Source organism: Talpa occidentalis, unplaced genomic scaffold (genome assembly GCF_014898055.3).
Source record: "Talpa occidentalis isolate TD23 unplaced genomic scaffold, MPIMG_talOcc4v2.1 talOcc4.6, whole genome shotgun sequence".
Taxonomy (NCBI): Eukaryota; Metazoa; Chordata; class Mammalia; order Eulipotyphla; family Talpidae; genus Talpa; species Talpa occidentalis.
Window position 1 is genome coordinate 94,013,995 of NW_023604972.1, and position 18,997 is coordinate 94,032,991.

General features: G+C 31.9%; 1 protein-coding gene across 5 annotated transcripts in view; it reads left to right on the plus strand.

Moving 5' to 3' along the window:
- The window catches only part of TENT2 (terminal nucleotidyltransferase 2), a 47,263-nt gene extending 29,564 nt beyond the window's left edge, over positions 1-17,699 (plus strand). For 4 of the 5 annotated variants that reach the window (XM_054687844.1, XM_054687843.1, XM_054687845.1 and 1 more), the window contains 5 exons: positions 3,299-3,342; positions 9,475-9,611; positions 12,391-12,482; positions 14,752-14,831; positions 16,272-17,699. In XM_054687844.1, the coding sequence (XP_054543819.1) occupies positions 3,299-3,342; positions 9,475-9,611; positions 12,391-12,482; positions 14,752-14,831; positions 16,272-16,346 (428 nt within the window). In that variant the 3' untranslated portion in view covers positions 16,347-17,699. The remainder of the gene's footprint in view (positions 1-3,298; positions 3,343-9,474; positions 9,612-12,390; positions 12,483-14,751; positions 14,832-16,271) is intronic. The other variant, XM_037529048.2, reaches the window with a different exon arrangement.
- The last annotated feature ends 1,298 nt before the right edge of the window (positions 17,700-18,997 follow it).

Here is an 18,997-nt window from a genome sequence, read left to right on the forward strand (position 1 = left end):
AACACAACAAATATATCCCTTCGTCCTTATGATTACATTAGAAATTTTAGGGCCTCCCCGGTGGCGCAGCGGTTGAGCACTGGGTTGCGAAGCTGCCCGCAGCCTCTGCAGCGCAGGTTCCATCCCCGGCTGCTCCCCGGCCACCAGAGGAGGGTCCCACATGGCGTGCAGACCTCTCCTGCCGCCCGCTGCTCCCCTCAGCAGTGTACTTTGGTCCTTCTGCCTGCTCTGCTCCCCGCTCTGGCTCTGGTGAATTCTCTCACCCTCCCGCGCTTCTGACTGTACCCAGTGCATGTATAAATAAATAAAAATAAATCTTTGAAAAAAAAAAAAGAAATTTTAATTTGATTACCGTCTTTAGAAAATTGCATTTTAATGACATATGCCCCAAAGTGGTTTTGCAAGCATGTTGAAAATTTCATCATTAATGTTTTTACCAGTGTAATGAAATCATATCAAAATTTTTGATTTATATTTTGTTTGACATATTAACAATTGACCATGCTTAATGAGGTAGTTTCTAATAGTGGCAATATCATCAACCATCTCTAGGTCTTTGCTAAAGGACTTCAGCTACCCAGCACTATTGTGTAATTCTGTACTTTGGCAACTTGAAGCTATTTCTCTCTAGAAGAAACTAAAGATTGAAAAAATACTTTTCTTGTCAAACAGGAACCAACAGGTGGATTGAGCATTTAAAGCTCTGCCAAAATAAAGTAGATTTTATGATTTGAGTCCAAGTTATTCTTCTTTGGCCTCCATACTCTTGCCTGTAATATGAATAGTTTAATTAGATGACCCTTAAGTTTCATATAACTTCCTAAATGCTTCAGTACCTTTTCTGCCATGAACAAATGTAACAGGTTCTCTATATTTTCAAAGGTTGAAGATTAAAGCATTTTCTAGAATGAATTGCAGTAGTCAGTAATCGAGTATATATATGCTTGAAAAGGTGACGATGAAAGCATTAGTGGAAAACACATTGAGAAAAGATTTTAATGACAAACTAAGATTAAGAGTGAATAATAAAAGCAAAAGTATTGACTGGTTGAAATAATAACATGAATGAATATAATGAAATGTTTACCATGTTACCAGGTGCAGAACTCTCTTATAGGTGTTTTAAAGTTATTCTTAAATTTGTAAAATTAGTCGTTGCTTAGTGTTGTTGATTTGCTTTTCTTCTAGTTGAATTTTTGATGACTCAAGTATGGAAAGTTTATGTGTGTAAATTTGTGGGGGTCTGGCTAGAAATCTCACCTGAACTACAGAGTAAAATCTTATAGATAGCTATACTCAAAGTGTTCTCTGTTGATCAGATATTGCAATAATAAGCTTTTATTTTATTTTGCTTTTGAGGGGGAAATTTAAAGGTTGAAGTCCAAAAATGTGAAGTCAAAATAAATGTTATAACTTTATTCTCCTAGTATGTATGTTGCTTTGGAATAAAATAAACATTTGAGAAACAACTGAAAACTTTGAAGTTACTTTCAGCATAGTGTTAGTAAATAACTGGCACAATACACTAGTTGCTTTTCTATTGACTATTGTTTTTCAACCTTTAAAGTTGTAGAGGAAAGACTTACTGAATGATACCTCAGACCTTAATGCCTTTCAAATTGATTAGGCCTAGGCACTCTTTGTTGCAAGATGTAGGCCTGGGTCTTAGAGTATTTGTTTCAGTATTTGTTTTCCTTTCGTGATTATAGAATGAGATAAATTTTTTTCTACTTCTCTATAACCTTCATCCTTTTAAAATTATTTTAATGTATTGGGAGATTTCAGTGGGACGAAATTCAAATTTTTAATTAAATTAATTTTTAGTAAGGTTCTCTAATTTATGTATTTGCAAAAATTGCATGAAAATCATTACATGTTAACGTAAATGTAGAGATATTTAGAATAAAAGTTGACTGGGGCTTGAGTTTATTTGTAGGTATATATTGTAGAATTTTGAGCATTTGAATGTCTGGGAAAAAATATGTATCCATATTTCCTAAGACTGATTCTGGTAAGTTTGAATAAGTTTTTTCTCTAATAGTCTCAGTCATACATTGTGAATGTTTCAGACTGTCATGGACCTTTGTTTCAACTCTTAATTTGGAAATGAAGCATGATACAGAAAAGAAATTTAAATAAAGGATTCTATGCTATGTTATCTGCTAGAAATACAGATATTTATAATTATAGTTGGAGACCATCCGTGTGAATTATCTTAATAGTTGGTTATAGGTACATTAATGTTTTCCAGAGTCATTTAGACGTTTTTGCTAAATAGCAAATTAAAAGTGAATTAAAGATTCCTTTCTTCTTGAGTTATAATTGACATTAATATCTTGTATACAAAGTGAATTAAAGTTTCTGTTATTGAGTTCATTTAGCTACATATATTTTTTCAATTCTTAAATAGTTTGTCATATGGCACTATGTTTGCTTTTCAATCTTAAAGTATTGTGTCTATCTTATACCACACTTACAACATTATATTTAGTTGTTTCTTATTGTGAGTGTTAGGCCCTTTGTCTTTCAGTGTCACTCCATTTACATTGTAATGGTGTAAAATTTCTATTAATGCATTTAATGAGGTTGATTTGGGTAAGCTGTTGAAGGGTGAAGAATGACAATTTAAAAATGTAACAGGAAGGTAATGATTCCTTTGTATGAAATTGTATTTATTTTATAACAGATTGGTATAAATCTTCTGATTTAGATTTCTAAACTTTACGGAGGCCTTTTAAAAAATTGATTAATGAAGTTGAATATTTTTCTTTTTTTCCCCCAATAGATCAGTTTTCTGAATGATCTTAATCTTGGTATTATTGTATTAGAAGAAAGTGACAGAACTACTGTTTTTTCATAAAGTATCATGGAACTGTACTTTTGAAATTAATTTTTTAATTGCTACATCCAGCTTAAAAATGTTAATTCGGTATCTGTAGAACAATCCTTGTCTTGCTTAGTGTGTGTTTGTGTGTGTGTGAGAGAGAGAGAAAGAGAGAGAGATCGGCTGGACCGAATGATGTGTCCATTTATTGACAGCTTATTAATCTAAAACCATGAAAGGAACATTGGTTTACATAGAAATATGTAGTTTGTTATCAAATCTTAAGTCAATAATTTAGATATATTTTGAATTTAAATTTTTAGGCATCTGAATTAATTTCACAAAATAAATGAAAACTGTTGAAATTTTAGCTTAAACCCTTATGATATCATACCTGGAGTATAGCTGACAAGTAATTGCTTTGTAAAATGAATTATGTGAATCACAGAAGCTTTAAACTTTTTCTTTTTATAGCCCTACCTGAACCCATCCTTCCATCCATCCAAAAAATTTACCCAGTAAGTGTTTCTTATAAATTATTTAATAAATATTTTGACAAGTATATGTGGAACTATTTTATATAGTATTAATGTGAATATAAAAGTAGCAGTAATTACCTTCTAATTATATGATAGCATTCTCTATGTAGGCTCAGGCCTTGGCCCCTAGAATATTAAAAATGTTTCATACACTTTTCAAAAGACTATGATAATTTTTTGGTTATTGGCATATAACCTGATCATTTATGTTAATGGTGGAATTTTTTGCATGATGCTCATGATTATCAGTAATGGAAATTAAATATACTTATTTGGTTAAGGCCCATTTAGACTTTTCCAGTCTTCATGTTATTTTAAAATATAGTTTCATTACATTTCTTTAGTTAGTGACACAGAAGTTTTTCAGCCCCAATGTATGTATACTTGGAAAGGGGAAAAAGTTAAGTTGAACAATTGGATTTTTTTTATCTTTTCTTCAATTTTACAAATAATACACCAAAAGAAGTAAATTAGTAGACTATCCTTTAGTGTGTATAATATTGAGAAATCTGCTGAAATTAATTGGAAACATTTAAGAAAAGAAGTGTGCCTACTAGACAAAGTTTAGTTTGAGTTTAGAGGAACCTGGGTAGCATACACAGTCATAATCTATATGAATAATTTTTTTTTTCCAGTTTTTTGTGTTCTTTTTTCTAGAACTCTGTTTCCTTGTTTTATGGGTCCTACCATTTCTGTTTTCTTCCATCCTTCTTGTCATCCTTGTTCCTGGATTTGTTTTATCTATTTATTTCTTGTTTAGAATGTTTAACCTACCTTTTGAAACCATATAATTTGTATCTGTTTCATAAACCTGTAAGAATTGTTTTCTAAACTTACTAAATGGTCTTATTACAGAGGAAAATGTAACATCCAACTTGAGTGATTGATTTCAAAGAACACATATTTTTATATATCACACAAGATAGAATAAATATGCTTGACATGGAGCTTAAATTAAGTATAATTTAATCTTTGATAAGAACTGATGTTCTTAGTTTCGATCATCAATGGTTATTAATGCACACATAAGAGGTGCTGGATGCTAAGACATTCACTGTAATAGAGTTTTGTTGTAGTGAGGACTTTCCAGTTTGTCTACAAGAAGACAAAATTTTAAACAAGAACCTTTTGGAATATGTATATCTCTAAAAATTAATTTCTACTATTATGAAAAAATATTATAATAACTTTCCAATGTAGCCAGGGATAAATATGCATGCTTTTTTAAACATAAGAAATGAATGCATCAGAAAGAATAGAAATAAAAATAACTTGAACTTTGGGGCCTTTTGTTGAATGTTTTTCTTAACTCTATAAGGTATTTATTCCTTACCTCATATTGAAAGGTCAAATATAATGTCTGGGTGTTTACTATTTCATTTTATTGTCACAACTTTATTTTTGTTTAAGACCTAGATTTTGGTGTAGAAAGACTGCATATATTTTTTCAGCATACAAAGGAAGGATCTACTAGTTAAAAGTAGACTTTGAAGAATATATTGTTGTATATTGCTTCTGCAGAAATAGCACTTAAAACTCTGCTATATGATAGTTTTTACATCTGTATTTTCAGTTTTCTAGCTTTTTAGCTTGTCCTCATGGCAGAGTCCTGACTTTTTGGCATGTCCTATACTCTACACTCACCACCCTTGTTTTGCTAATATTATTTCTGTACCTGCAGTGGGGTAATAGGCTAATATTAGCTCATCTTCAAGGCCTAAAAATTACTGATAGCAAGCCCTGTTAAAATTAAGGATCTCGTAATTTGCTTTCTGATGTGGTTACATTGTCATAAATATTTAAACCACATTTTCTTTACTATGAGATGACATGTGGAGAAGAACTTTCTAACCCCTCTGAATTGGGTTCTTTTGTTTTATATGAAACTTGTAAGCTGATCACCAGAGGGCTTCTTTTCATTGAGCCATTTGATAGCACAAACAAATCAGCTTGTCTCTTATGACTAATAATGACTGTCATTTATTTAGTTTCTATTTTAGGTCAACGACTTTAATTTTATGCATTTTCTTTAATTCTAAACAAACAAGCATGAAAGGTATTATCCTTCTTTGACAGATGAAGAAATTAAGTCTAGGTTACATTTTTCTGTATACAAATTAGGATTCAGAAACTTTTCCCATTACTTTCTGCCACTTGACAGAAAGACAAAATAATAGAGGTATTCACTAACATTTCATCTCATCAAATTATGTTGTTTACTACATTTTTATTTGTATATATCTGATTGTTCCTATACAGATAAATCTTTTTAAGAAAAGCAGCAGATGTGACAAAATTTCTGCTTGTATAAATTTGAGACTGACTTGAAATTTTATAGTAACAAAAAAAACCTGTGTTACTTTGCAGGGAAACAAGTTTCTTTTAAGTTTTGAGCTTTTCTAGTTAAAATAGAATTTAAAAAGTGAGAATTTGAGAATGGAATAAAATATGTTCAATATATAGTATGCTCTTTTTAGTCTTTTTCGTATTTTCTTTAAAAAAATTGTTGTCTTTTAACTCTTAATATTGAACTATGAAAGAAAAGAAAGACTATAAACATCCACATTCAAAAGCTTTATTACAGTATAGCATTGATTATTACTACTTAGTTCTCACTAACTTAAGACAACATGTGATAGAAGGCAGAATATTTACTATGAGTTAAAAAGATGAAAAGTTGAGAATGTTAAGTATGTAAACTCAGACTAAGTTCATGAAGGGTTTTTTTTAATAACAATATGCAAGCATAGTATTGGATTTATTGTAAGATAGATTTACCAGGACAATTTATATTTGTTTCCTTCTCTAATGATATCGTCATATAATAGGAAGTCATGTTAACAAAACAGAGACTTAAAAACCCCTCTTTTTGTAGTAATGAACTAAAGAATTCTGAGAATATAGAGTTCTTCTGTATAGTATATATGCAAAATACTCAATTTTGCATATATACACATACATATAGCAATTTTTTCAGTTTTAAATAAGTGTACATATTAAAATTTTAACTTAAAGCACATATTATGAAGGATTTATTATTAAAAAGTTTTTTTAGTAAACAAATTAAAAAATTTTGTTAATTTTTAAATGACAAAATTTTTTAAAGTTGACAAAACAAATTTAAAAAATCATTATTAGTTTAAAATAATAGTTGCATTATTGTATAAATGTACAGCTATAATGATGCCTGGCATGTACTAAATAAATAGATAAAACTGTTGCTGTTATGCTTTACATATATATTTAATCCTTTTAACAACCCTATGAGTAATATTATTTTCTGCATAGATGAAGAAGCTGAACCTTTGGAAAGCTAGGTAACTTGGGTAAGTTCATATAGCTAATAGAAGAGCAAGGTTTCAAATCTAGTATGACTCCAAAGTTCATGCTCTTACCTATTTCATTATAGAACTAATACTTCATGTCAAATACTTATGTTGACTTCAAAACTTTAAAAATATCACTAAAATTGGTTATAATTTAAAGGAAATATAATCATCTTTATAGCATACATCACCAGATTATTGGTGATCTGTTAGACGATTAAGAAAGCATATGCAGGTCAGAGAAATGAAATCTGGGAAAAAATGTCTTTGCCAGTTTGATAGGCAATTCTATGGGCAAAGCAATGAGACTTTTAAGATGGTTTTCAAGGAACTGCCTATTTACATTTTTCTTAACTTGGCATTGATTGAAGGAAAATGAAAGATATGTATCCTAAAAAGTACTAGCATTTAAACATCATTTGAAAAATATTTTTGGGAGTTAACACATGTTCTGTTATTAGAAGTTACAAATAAGAAAACCTTGAAATGTTAAATAAAGATATCTTCCTTACATTAAAAACAAACCACACAGCAGTAAGTATTGATAATCCCCCCCCCCAAATGCTTTAAGAGACAGATATTAGCTTATTAGTTTAATTGTTTTTTCATGGATCTAGGTTGTGATTACAAGGCTTCTTCCCCCCTCCCTCCCCTTTTAGTTTTTGGATTGCTATTTATGTGCTTTCTTACATGTTAGTAGTTTAAGGTCTGTCCACCCCCTTTCTATCTGAAGGATATGTTTTGTTCTTAAACAAATAAATGCAATGGGAGACTTCCCCTAGAAGATAAATTCTTTGAAGAAATTTTTCTTATAGGAGAATATTTTTCTGTAATGTGAATGATTACCACAGATGAACATCAAAGATTAAATAATTCTTATCTGCTTGAAGCTTCTTATAGTTGTACCCTAATATTTTTTGTTTGAATTGCTTCTTATGTCTCCTTCATTATATATGGCATGACCCTTTTTGTATATGACCATGAAAAAGAACAGTGGAGCTAAGAAAGTTGGCCAAATTGTTGATTCAAGGTTATTTAGCATTTTAGTGGAACAGGTCTCACAAGTCTTCAGATTTAGGGTCACAGTTGCTAATCTTTTTCTTTATTGAACAAAATAAATATTTCAAAGGAGGTTCAGTTTTTAAACTTTAAATAAGAACTGATGTTGGTTTTAGCATCAATTCATAAATTGAATGCTTATTATGCCACGTGCTAAAAATCAAGGTTAGTGAGAGGTTTTCAGAGCAGAAGCTATTAAATAGTGACCCACTTTTTTTTTTCTTGTCATTTGAACTTAAATCTTCTTGTTTAATTTGCCAGAAAATATTATTTAAAACATCCAATTTTAAATAATGTTACTCTAACTCCAATTTTACACTTAACACATAAAGGACAGAGGATATTAAAGGCAATATACTTGCTCTTCCTTCTGCTTTTACTCTTTATTATAAATTGAGGCATCTCTCTCTCCCTCCACCTCCAGTCTTACAGGAAGTTAAGATTTCTACTTGAGGCTTAAATGTAATGCTAAGTCTGTTAGAAATTTAAGGGAGAATCTCAAGTTAAGGAGTGCCAGCTTTATGGATTGTGGTTGGAGTAGAATTTTCCTTCTGAGAAAAAGGTAATTATTTCTTGGAATTTAAAAATTATTAATGGTTTTGAAGGGAGTAGGAGAGGGAATATTTCTTATTTTCTTCCTCTTTTGTATTTACTGATGATCTTTGACATCTTCCGTTAAATAAATGCCTATTTCTTAGTTATTTGGGAAGACTCTTTTTCAGTGTTGGGTTTAGACATTACTAATTGAATTACTATCTGTAAACCCAGGGAACCTTTTGTGTAGTTGATATTTTGCTTCCTTAACCAATCACCTTTTAAAAAAAAACTATTTCTACTCTTATGGCAAAAGGGATATAGAAAACCCTTCTTGAGGACACTGCAAACTACCATAGAAAGGTTGTTTACTAACATATGGATATATATTACTTGAGAATCTGTAGTTACATTTCGTATATTTCAGAACTAGAATTTGTTCCTAATATAGAAAAGATCAGATATGAAAATGAATGGCATATAGGCAAAATTGTTGATAGGTTGCTAGTCAAAAAAAATACTAATACCCATTAATATTCTTTCAAATAAATATCTTTCTTTGGGCCTGAATTGCAAGCAAATGCTGTTTTATGAATATTGTGGTAAAAATTTACTAAATATTGGTATGCTTCCTATCTTCTTTTCAATGCCCTCTTTGTCTAAGTTCAATCCATGTTGAATGTCTATCTACTCTTCCATCTGAGATACAAAATAGAAAAATAAAATGAAAATTATAAAATCTTAAAATTAGTATACTATTCATGTATTAACATTAGTTTTATGACCTTTGAGAAAAAAATTAATTTTTACCTGTGTTTGATAAAGTGCAAATGCTCCTTGGAAAAAAAAATTAAGAACTAAATACATTTATAAAGAAATTTATATTATTAGATAAAATCTTGGTCTGTACAGAAAGGTTTTTTTTTGTTTTGTTTTTTTTTAATGAGTTAGAAAATTTTTTTGCTACCTTGATATATCCATTTGGATAATAGAGTGCTCCATACACCTTAACCAAGGATTAGAGTATCATAGTTTTTCAGGTACTTTTTTAACTTTAGTGGAAGAAAATCTTCAAATTTCCAACTTAAAAATATTCTTTGTTCTGCAAAGAGGATTAGGTCAGTATTTATAAAGTTTTTTAGTGTATGTTTTAGACGGCTTTACATTCCCCTCCTCTTTTTTTTTTCGACAGGAATCTTTTAGTCCCGCTGTGCAGCTGCACCTTGTACATCAAACCCCATGTAATGTTCCTCCTTACCTCTCAAAAAATGAATCAAATCTTGGAGACCTCTTACTGGGCTTTCTGAAATATTATGCTACAGAATTTGAGTAAGTGAACCTTCAAATTGTGTTTATTCTTTTATATGTAAGTGAATGCTACAAATTCACTGAGAAGCTGTGTCAATTTTAATGCTGTAAACTTGTCCAGAAAATACATAGTTTATAAAATTTAGTCTCTAATGATTATTAACAATAAAATAGATTTCATATTCCTAGCTAATAAAAAATTATAGTTCCATTAACCTGGTGATCTTTTTGTATGTTTAGCTGCCTCTTTCCTCAGTAGGGCCTAAATAAATGTTTGTGTTAGTCCTGTATAGGTTCTGTGTAGTTTGGAACATCTATTTTCTAGGAACTTAAAATTTGTAGTAAAAAACACAGCTAAGAAACTTAGGGGAAAATCTCCTTAATTTTTTATATTTGAATATATGTGTGTTAGTATGATATACTATAATCAAAACCTACTCCTTTTTTCTTTCTGAGGGTGATGTGTAAACATTAAGTGAATAATTAGATGGGGCATGACTGGAAGTTATGGATTCTTAGTCTAGATAAGTGGAGTTAGGGGTTATTTGTAGCTCTTTTGATTAAATTTGTAAAAACATGAAGGAGGAAGAAAGAAAGGGGACTCAGGAGTTGTCCAAAGTTATAAGAGAAGGGTATGGTGATCATAGGATAACACTTTGAAGAGTTTTGTAGAACAGAATAATAACAGTAGTAATAAATTGCTATTACTAGGTGGGAAAAACTATTCTAAGCAAATTATATGTATTCTCTTATTCATTTTCCATAATAACCATAAGAGAGAGTGTTAAGATGTGCCCATTTTAGCAGTGAGGGATATAGAGAGGTGAAGAAACTTGCATCAAGATAACACAGTTAGCTAGGGGAGTATTTCAGATAGTTTTGACAAGGAAATTTACACTCTTATTATGATACTATACTGCAGTGTTGATATTGTCTTATTTGCTATGATGAAGTAGCTCTAAAGAAACCGGACTTGTATAAGATGTTTTGAAACATGGGGCATAAAGAGAAAGTGTTATTTATATTCCTCAACATAAAACTTGTATCATAGTCTTTGTGCCTGTTTTGTTCACAGTTGCATCACCAGTACCTCGCCCAGTACCTGATACTTTAAAATACTGTAGATAACTAAAGCACAAACTGAAAGTATGGACGTGATTCAAAGATCCTTAAGTAACTCAAACATTACTGAATTAGGTTAAGAAAAGGGAGTAGAAAAAAAGGTGTTGGAAGAAAGTAGATTAGTAAGAATGAATTATAATAACAGGTTAAAAATGAGCATGTCCAAGCAAGAAAGATATTCATTTATATGAATATGAGGAAAAATTTTAAGACTAAATGAAACATGAATATAAGAGACAAAGAGATTATTCTAGAGTTAGGATTTTTAAAATGTCACAATAGCAAAAGCTAATGATTGGTGTTTACTGAGAGTTCTGCAGTATTTTGAGTAATTCCCATTATTATTTTTTTAAAGATTTATTTTATTTATGCATACAAGAGCTGAGGTATAGGCCAGAGGTACAAGGGGGTGGTTGTAGGGGTGAAAGGATTCACCAGAGACAGAGTGGGGAACAGAACAGGCGGACTGACTGAAATACACTGCTGAGGGGAGCAGTGGGTGAGCTGCGCCATGTGGGTTAGCTCCCTGGCCTGTGATAGAACTTGTGCTTCAGTGGCTGCCGATAGCTTCATAATGCTGAGACTTAACCCCTTTCGCCACCAGGAAGATCCAATTCTCATTATTATCCCATTTAATCCTCACAGTAACCCCCTGTCAAGCTTAGGGAATTTGTGTATTTGAAACTTGCCCATGGCGATTCAGTTATAGAGTGAGAGAACTAAAATTAAAATTTAGTATGACTCCAATATCACATTCTTGTTAGACTATATTGGCATCTTCCTGTTGTGAAGTATTAATTAGGGATAGTTTGTAGACAGGGAAAAGGATTCTTAGAAAAATTACATTATTGCCACATGTCATTTAGGATTAGAACATCTTAGATACCTATACCTTGAAAATCACCTTTGTTTTATTTCACGGAAAAAGATGATAGCTATGCAAGTTTGAGTATTGATTCACTGTTAACAGAAACTTGGTTGCTGTGCCAATTGTAAACTGGCTAGGGTGCTGGTGCTTGGAAAGAAGTTTTGAACTTTTAGCTGCATTTGTTATCACTACTAATACATGATGTAGATGACATTTCACCTCTTCTTTGATCATATAGTGCATTTGTCAAGGACATTGTTTCACGCTACATATTTTCAGAATTTTGACTGTAGGGAACACAGCCAAAAACATAGTTAATGGAGTTAAGTAGGTGCTGTACAAAATAATTATGGCAGCTGTTAGAAATGGTTGTGAGGATTTCATCTGAACTTTGAGACACTCAATCTAAAAATCTTCTTTGCTTGAAAAAGAAAAGTGCTTATTAAGGGTTACTTGTGGTATGAGTGTTGCAGAAGTTTTAAATGGCCATTTAAAGATTTGTAAGACCTTGGGTCCTCCCCAGTGGTGCAGCTGGTTGAGCACTGCGCTGTGAAGCTGTCTGCAGCCTCTGCAGCGCGGGTTTGATTCCCTACTGACCAGGGAGAAACCTACATAGCGTGGCAGACCTCTCCTGCCTTGCCCACTACTCCCCTCAGCATTGTCTTCGGTCTGTCTGCCTGTTCTGCTCCCCGCTCAGACAAGTTTCAGTATGCTATGAGAAAATGAAAATAGGCCTTGCTATTGATAAAATAAAAATAAAAGAAAAATCATGAAAATAGTTAAAATTGTGTTTTTTTTTTTTTCTTACAGCTGGAATAGTCAAATGATTTCAGTTCGTGAAGCCAAAGCCATTCCCAGGCCTGATGGTATTGAATGGAGAAATAAATACATCTGTGTAGAAGGTAGCTTTCTCTAACTATTCTCTAGCCTTACAGTTACCATCATGGTACTGAGAGAATTACTTGAATAATTTCAGCTGCTTCAATTAGAAGTAATACATTTATGTTCTAAAGTGATTTACAAGTTTTTTTAGCTATAAAATTTTAATTTTAAGATCATTTAAAATTCTTTAGTCTTGAGAAATAATAAACATAAATGTAGGCATTTAGTCTTTCCAGCTTCGTAGGATTTGAGCAGTCTCTCTCATGCTTGTAGTTGATTAATACTTAATTTTACAGGTGGAAGAAAATGTAATTTTCATGTGGTAATTTTATGTTTAAATAAAACGAGCCTTTTATACTTAAAATATTGATACCAGTGCAAGCTAAATTTTTATATATAGAAATTGGTTTTAATTTAAAAGTCAGATTCTCAAACTTTTTTTTTTTTCTGTAAAATTAATTTACATGTGGTTGAATATTTCTTTGAGTTGCTGGGAAACTGACTTCAAGAGGCGAAATTGTTCTCGCTGGTATCAAGTCGATGACTTTTGTAAACCTTGAGATAAAAGAGAATGAAGGGTTGAGATTTTGCAGTTGTAGGAAAATACCAAATTTTAGAATATTTTTATCATGTGTTATATACACATCTTAAGAATTTGTTAATATGTAACTTTAGTGTTTCATTCGCTAAATTGCACTGTGGGTGTTTATTATTTTAGTGACTTGTATTCTTTTGAATATTAAACACTGGCTTTTGTAAAGTACCATGCGTGATATAATCCAATAGTTTGGCATATGGTGTTATTCTATAAAAAAGTGGCAAAACATTCCTTTTAAAAATTGCTTAAGTTGGGCCTCCCCAGTGGCGCAGTGGTTGAGCGCTGGGTTGCGAAGCTGCCCGCAGCCTCTGCAGCGCCGGTTCAATCCCCGGCTGCTCCCCAGCCACAGGAGGAGGGTCCCACATGGCACTCTGACCTCTCCTGCCGCCCGCTGCTCCCTTCAGCAGTGTGCTTCGGTCATTCTGCCTGCTCTGCTCCCCGCTCTGGCTCTGGTGAATTCTCTCACCCTCCCGTGCTTCTGACTGTACCCAGTGCTTGTATAAATAAATAAAAATAAATCTTAAAAAAAAAAAATTTGCTTAAGTGGAAAAAAAAAAAGAAAGAAAGTTTTTCTTTTTTAAATTATGGCCCTGCTTTAATTTCTTGATCAGATTTTCTATTTTTTTCCAGGTTGTTACCCTGTTAACCTTTCCTTTCTCTGGCTACTTAATTTTTTTTCTCTCTAGTCCCTCTCTTAATGGGCACTTAAGGTTTTCTATTCCTTAAAAATTACTTTTGATTTGATCCCAGTGGCTCTTCTGAGTACGTTTTCCACTGCCAAAATTCTCAAACTCTGATTATTTTTTACTTATCAATACATCAGATGAACTCTAGAAACATTAGTGAATTAGTGTGTTTTGAAAATAAGAAGCATTATTTCAGCTATCCCAACTCATTGCTAATGCCTTCAGTTACCCTCCTTTTCACACTTCATTTTCAGTTTCCTTGTCCTCATTTCTTTTTAACTGACACTCTATATGACTCTCTAGATGACTTCTTTCTTATTTTGTGGAAAAAAGGTAACTGAGGGGAAAGGTAGATATTTTGGAGTCACAAATAAAAATACTTTGTTTTCGTCTGTGCTTCTCTGCTTGTTATTTTTCTCTACTTTCACTGACAAATTTCTTATTCAGGTTACTTGTTCTTACTGTTTCTTTTTCTAAAACCATTCATTTGTGCTATAACGGCATTATCTTCTATCCGCACCAGTATTAAACCTCTGCTTTCAATGGTATTAACTAATCAGTGGATAAATCAGTATTTTTTAAAATTAAAATGAAATTTAAAATTTCCTTTCTATGATATTTGACATTGACCACTCTTACTGATATAATGCTTTGTTCTTTTTGATAACAGTTTTATCTTATTTTTATTCCCTTAAGAGTAAGTTCTTGATCTCTGTACTTCTTCAAAATTTTGCCCACTTTTAAAATTTAGATTAAACATGCTGATGCTGATGGTTCCTATCTAGTTATCCTCTCACTTGAATTTTATCTACTTTTATTAGATAGCTCATAGCTATATGAAACTCTTCTATATGCATCAATCTAATAAATAATAGGCTGAACCATATGACATTGCTATTTTGTAGGGCAGAAACGGTTCAATATTGGCACTGTCATTTAAGTTCAACTAAATAACAACTGAAGTTTTCACTTTTTAATAGTTAATGCATGCATTTGTTGTTGCAGAACCTTTTGATGGAACAAATACAGCCAGAGCTGTGCATGAAAAGCAGAAATTTGACATGATCAAGGATCAATTTTTAAAGGTAAAACAATACATCAGATTAACTCTAGAAATATTAGTGAACTAGTGTGTTTTGAAAATGAGAAAAATTATATGTACTATCCCAGAATAGCCCTAGTTCCTGTGTTGTGAAGCCATTGGTATGGCATAGCAGGAAATTTACTACTTCAATTTAGATATACTTCTGCCTATTTTAATTCACATGATCTTACTTTTATGAAAATAAAATTTTTTGAGTTTATTAAAGACCCACAGTGAGTGAATAAAATAATGGACTCCCTTTCCTCCATAAAATATTGAGGAATTTATTATAGCCTAAGAAAATCGATAACTTATTCCATGTATTTTTTTTTCTGTATATGCCACTGTAGCAAGGAACTGGAGCACTACTTTATCTTTGTTTATACTCTGAAAAGTTAAAAAAGTATGTGTGTATGTTTGCATACACACAGTTAATGTATATAAACTAAAGTCATATGCACAAATATATGTATATATAATGTAATTTATTCCTGACTCTCTAGTCCCTTTTATGAGTTTATTCATCAGTCATTTTGCTAGATATGGTTCCTGTCTTCAAAGAACTTCATATTACAGTGTATAAATGTGTTGATAGAAATATATACTATGAGACATATAGGAGAATGTTTCATAGAAGAAAAAGATCAGAGAACTGTGAAGATCATTTTAGAGACATACTTTTTCATAACCTAGATATACAAGTGGACTTTTATTTTAGCGATGATTAAAAATATAAATATATCATATTATAAGCTGTCCTTTAGATTACACCCTCTCAGTTAGTTAGAATAGAAACTTTTAAATGAAAGCAATTCTGTAGGGCAAAACAAATACTCGAGGGAAAATTTGTGTCTATTAGATCAAATTGAGAACTCAGAAGTTGCATTGCTATCTTGCTGTGTTCTTATTGATGGGTGAGCTTCCGCTTAGGATTGTTTAGTGTAAAACCAGTGTTTTTCATCAACTGGACAGCTGAAATGAAAACATATTACCAAGATCTGGAGTCACCACTTAGTGTGCCAAATTTTTATCTTGTGAACAAGAACTTATTTCTTTTATTCTCATAAATTCTATTTAGTCTTTTCTAGAGGAATACCTACACTGCTTGATTATAGATTACTCTCTACATACGGTTACTACATACTACATGGTAATATACATACTATTTTTAATTGCAAAATCTAGTAATGATCACCTATAGTCCCACTTCTTTGTTTGTTAATAAATTGGAACCACATAGGCATAGTATTTTTAAATAACATTTTATTTTATGATAACAGAAATACTTGTACTTTATGTAGAACTTGGGAGAAAACACGAAAAAAATCACTTAAAATTTTACCACGTAGTGAAAATCACTATTGACCATGTGTAGTGTGCTTTCAGTCTTTTCTTGCATAGATATCTTAGGTTTTAAGAATGATTTTTCTTTCTCTCCCAGTCATGGCACAGATTGAAAAACAAAAGAGATTTGAACAGTATACTACCTTTAAGAACTGCTGTCCTGAAAAGATAACTGGCCTCTATTTCTTAATAAAATTTTCTGAGAAATAAAGAATAGTAACATCAGAATACATTTTGTTTACCTCCATCATGGTTTCTTTTTAATTGCTCTTCTTGTTTTCATGTTTTATTTTTAAATAGACATACTTATATAAAGATTGCATATTTTATTATGACATTTCCTAATAAAACACTTTGATTTAAAGATGTATTTTTGAAAATGTTTACATTGATGACCAGTAATATTATGGCATGAATTTTCAGGAGATCAGATGAAATATTTTTGGGGGAATTAACTGAACAAATAAAAGGTTTTGATATAACTTCAATTAATTGTACTACATGCTATGAAGAACTCTGGAATTTTGGAAAGAGTCTGATTCATCTATACGTAAATAAAACCCACAGTGAATAAGTTTTTGCCTGAGTCTGTTCTAGTAAAGTGAAGATTTAAGTCAGTTATTCAGTTACTTGAAGCAAAATAAAGTCTTTTATTTCAGTGAAATCACTGCAGAGGCATGAAATACTGAACAGATGCCTTAAATCTACACTTGACTCACCAGGATAGACAGAAGCTTTGGGTATATCTATACTAGCATTTCATTTGTACCTCATATGCTTTTGATATACTCAAGATTGCTTTCAATTTGTGTTGAAACAACTATATTTTGCACTGTATTAAAGAATCAGTTCAGTGTAGACATTTTGAAAATATTAAGTTCCCTGTGCTTTATGATAGTTTAGTGCAATGTGCACTTTTGCTTTACGTTTTGTTTTCTGGCTTTTACTTTCCCTATGACACGAAGCAACAGAAACTGAAAGATCAAAGTTAAGATTATATCCTATTGCTAGGGTTAGATTTTTTTGTGTGTGTACAATTATAGGATTTAATCTAAACTGGAATTTTTAGGCAGTAAGCCACTATGATATGTTTTAGAAAAGACATAACAGAATTATTATATAAATAAAAACTTAATGTTTATAAAGGTATCCTTTTTTAGTATTTCTTTTCCACATGAAGACGTAGTGGTGGCTGCTTAAAAAAAAAAAACTAGTTTTTTTTTTTTTGGTTTATGTAAATAATTGTAAATTGGCCAATGCTTGTACATTTAACTATAAAAAGTTACCTGAAAACTGTTTTAACTTTTTCAAAAGGACTATGTACAAATTCTTTTAGACCTGCTGTAGCACAGTTTGTACCTCTAATGTATTTGGTTATTTTGCAGACCAATCCAAATGCTAAGATTTTGCTTTTCTTTGACATGTAAAAGGTGCATATTTTCATTTTCTTTTTTAAGTTTAAATTTTTGTATGATGTCAAAATGAATAAAGTTTATATATGGAATTGGTGATGTATTTTTTTTGTGTGAAAACTATTTATTTAGAACTGAACCAAATCTATTCATGCTTGATTATTTAGATTCTACAGAGAATCTTGGAATCAACTCATTGTTGGTAAAGCCGATTTCTGTGGTATTACCAGGAATAAATCTTCCACATAGATGAACTTTCAAATTACTGAAAGCTATTAAGCTTTTTATATTTTTGAAATTTAAAAAAAAGTGTTATACATTGTATAAATTATCTTTATCTGAATGTATCAAGTATAATATTCTAGTGATGGTGCTAAGTAATCATAAGTAATAGGGATAGTAGCCTGTAATGATACTGTAATAATGTGTAGCTCTCAGGGATGGGTAAAATATGTAAGGTGTTGTACCTGTGCAATATGACATTTCCTCCTGAAACCCCAGAATTTGTCATTGTGTGGATTCCTTCACTGCCACTGTTTTTGTTGCTTTCAGTAACCTTACCTATCTTACTGCTACTTGTTTTCAGCTGTTTTGCTCAAACAAAATAGATCAGAAGTTAATAAACTTACACCCAATAGTAAATCAGTAGTCTTAAGCCATATATTATGCACTTTGTGACATCCAACTGTGTCACCTAAGTGGGCTATTAATATGAAAAAACTTACACTTCAATTATTTTCAATATGAATTACTTATTGTGCGAATAACACATTGTTTTATAGTTCTACTTTATCTGACCATTTCTATACATTTACATGTGTTGTTACTCAAGAAGGTAGTATTAGAGTGTTAAAAATGTGCAATCTATATTGCAATTCTAAATTTTGTATGGTTTGAACTAGTATCTGTGCAGATAAGTCACTAACTTTATTTTTTTTAAAGATTTATTTATGCATACAAGAACTGGGGTAGGCCAGAGGTGTGGGGGTTGGGAGGATTCACCAGAGACAGGGGAACAGAGCAGCAGACTGAAACACACTGCTGACATGAAAAACCCCACGTTGGGGGCCATATGTTGTCGTTTTTGGAGTCTGGGTTTGGAGTGCAGGCTCCATGGGGTCAGTGCTTCTGTTTCAACCACACTCTGCAAGTTTCCCGGCCAGTTTCTCTGTGAAAGACACTTGTATAGACAGAAGCAGGCAGGAAGAGCTGCCCCAGAAGGGACAGGTCTACTGAAAGAGGCCTGCATATATATTGCAGGGGTGGGGGGCCCTTGACAACTCACAGGCAAGCAGGAAGGCTGCTGCCCTGCAGAGGGAGACAGTTGGTGAAAAGAGGCACCTGCATAGTCACAGGTGGGCAGTGGGATTGCTGCCCCGAGCCAGTGCAGAGACTGCAGTGATATGCTCTT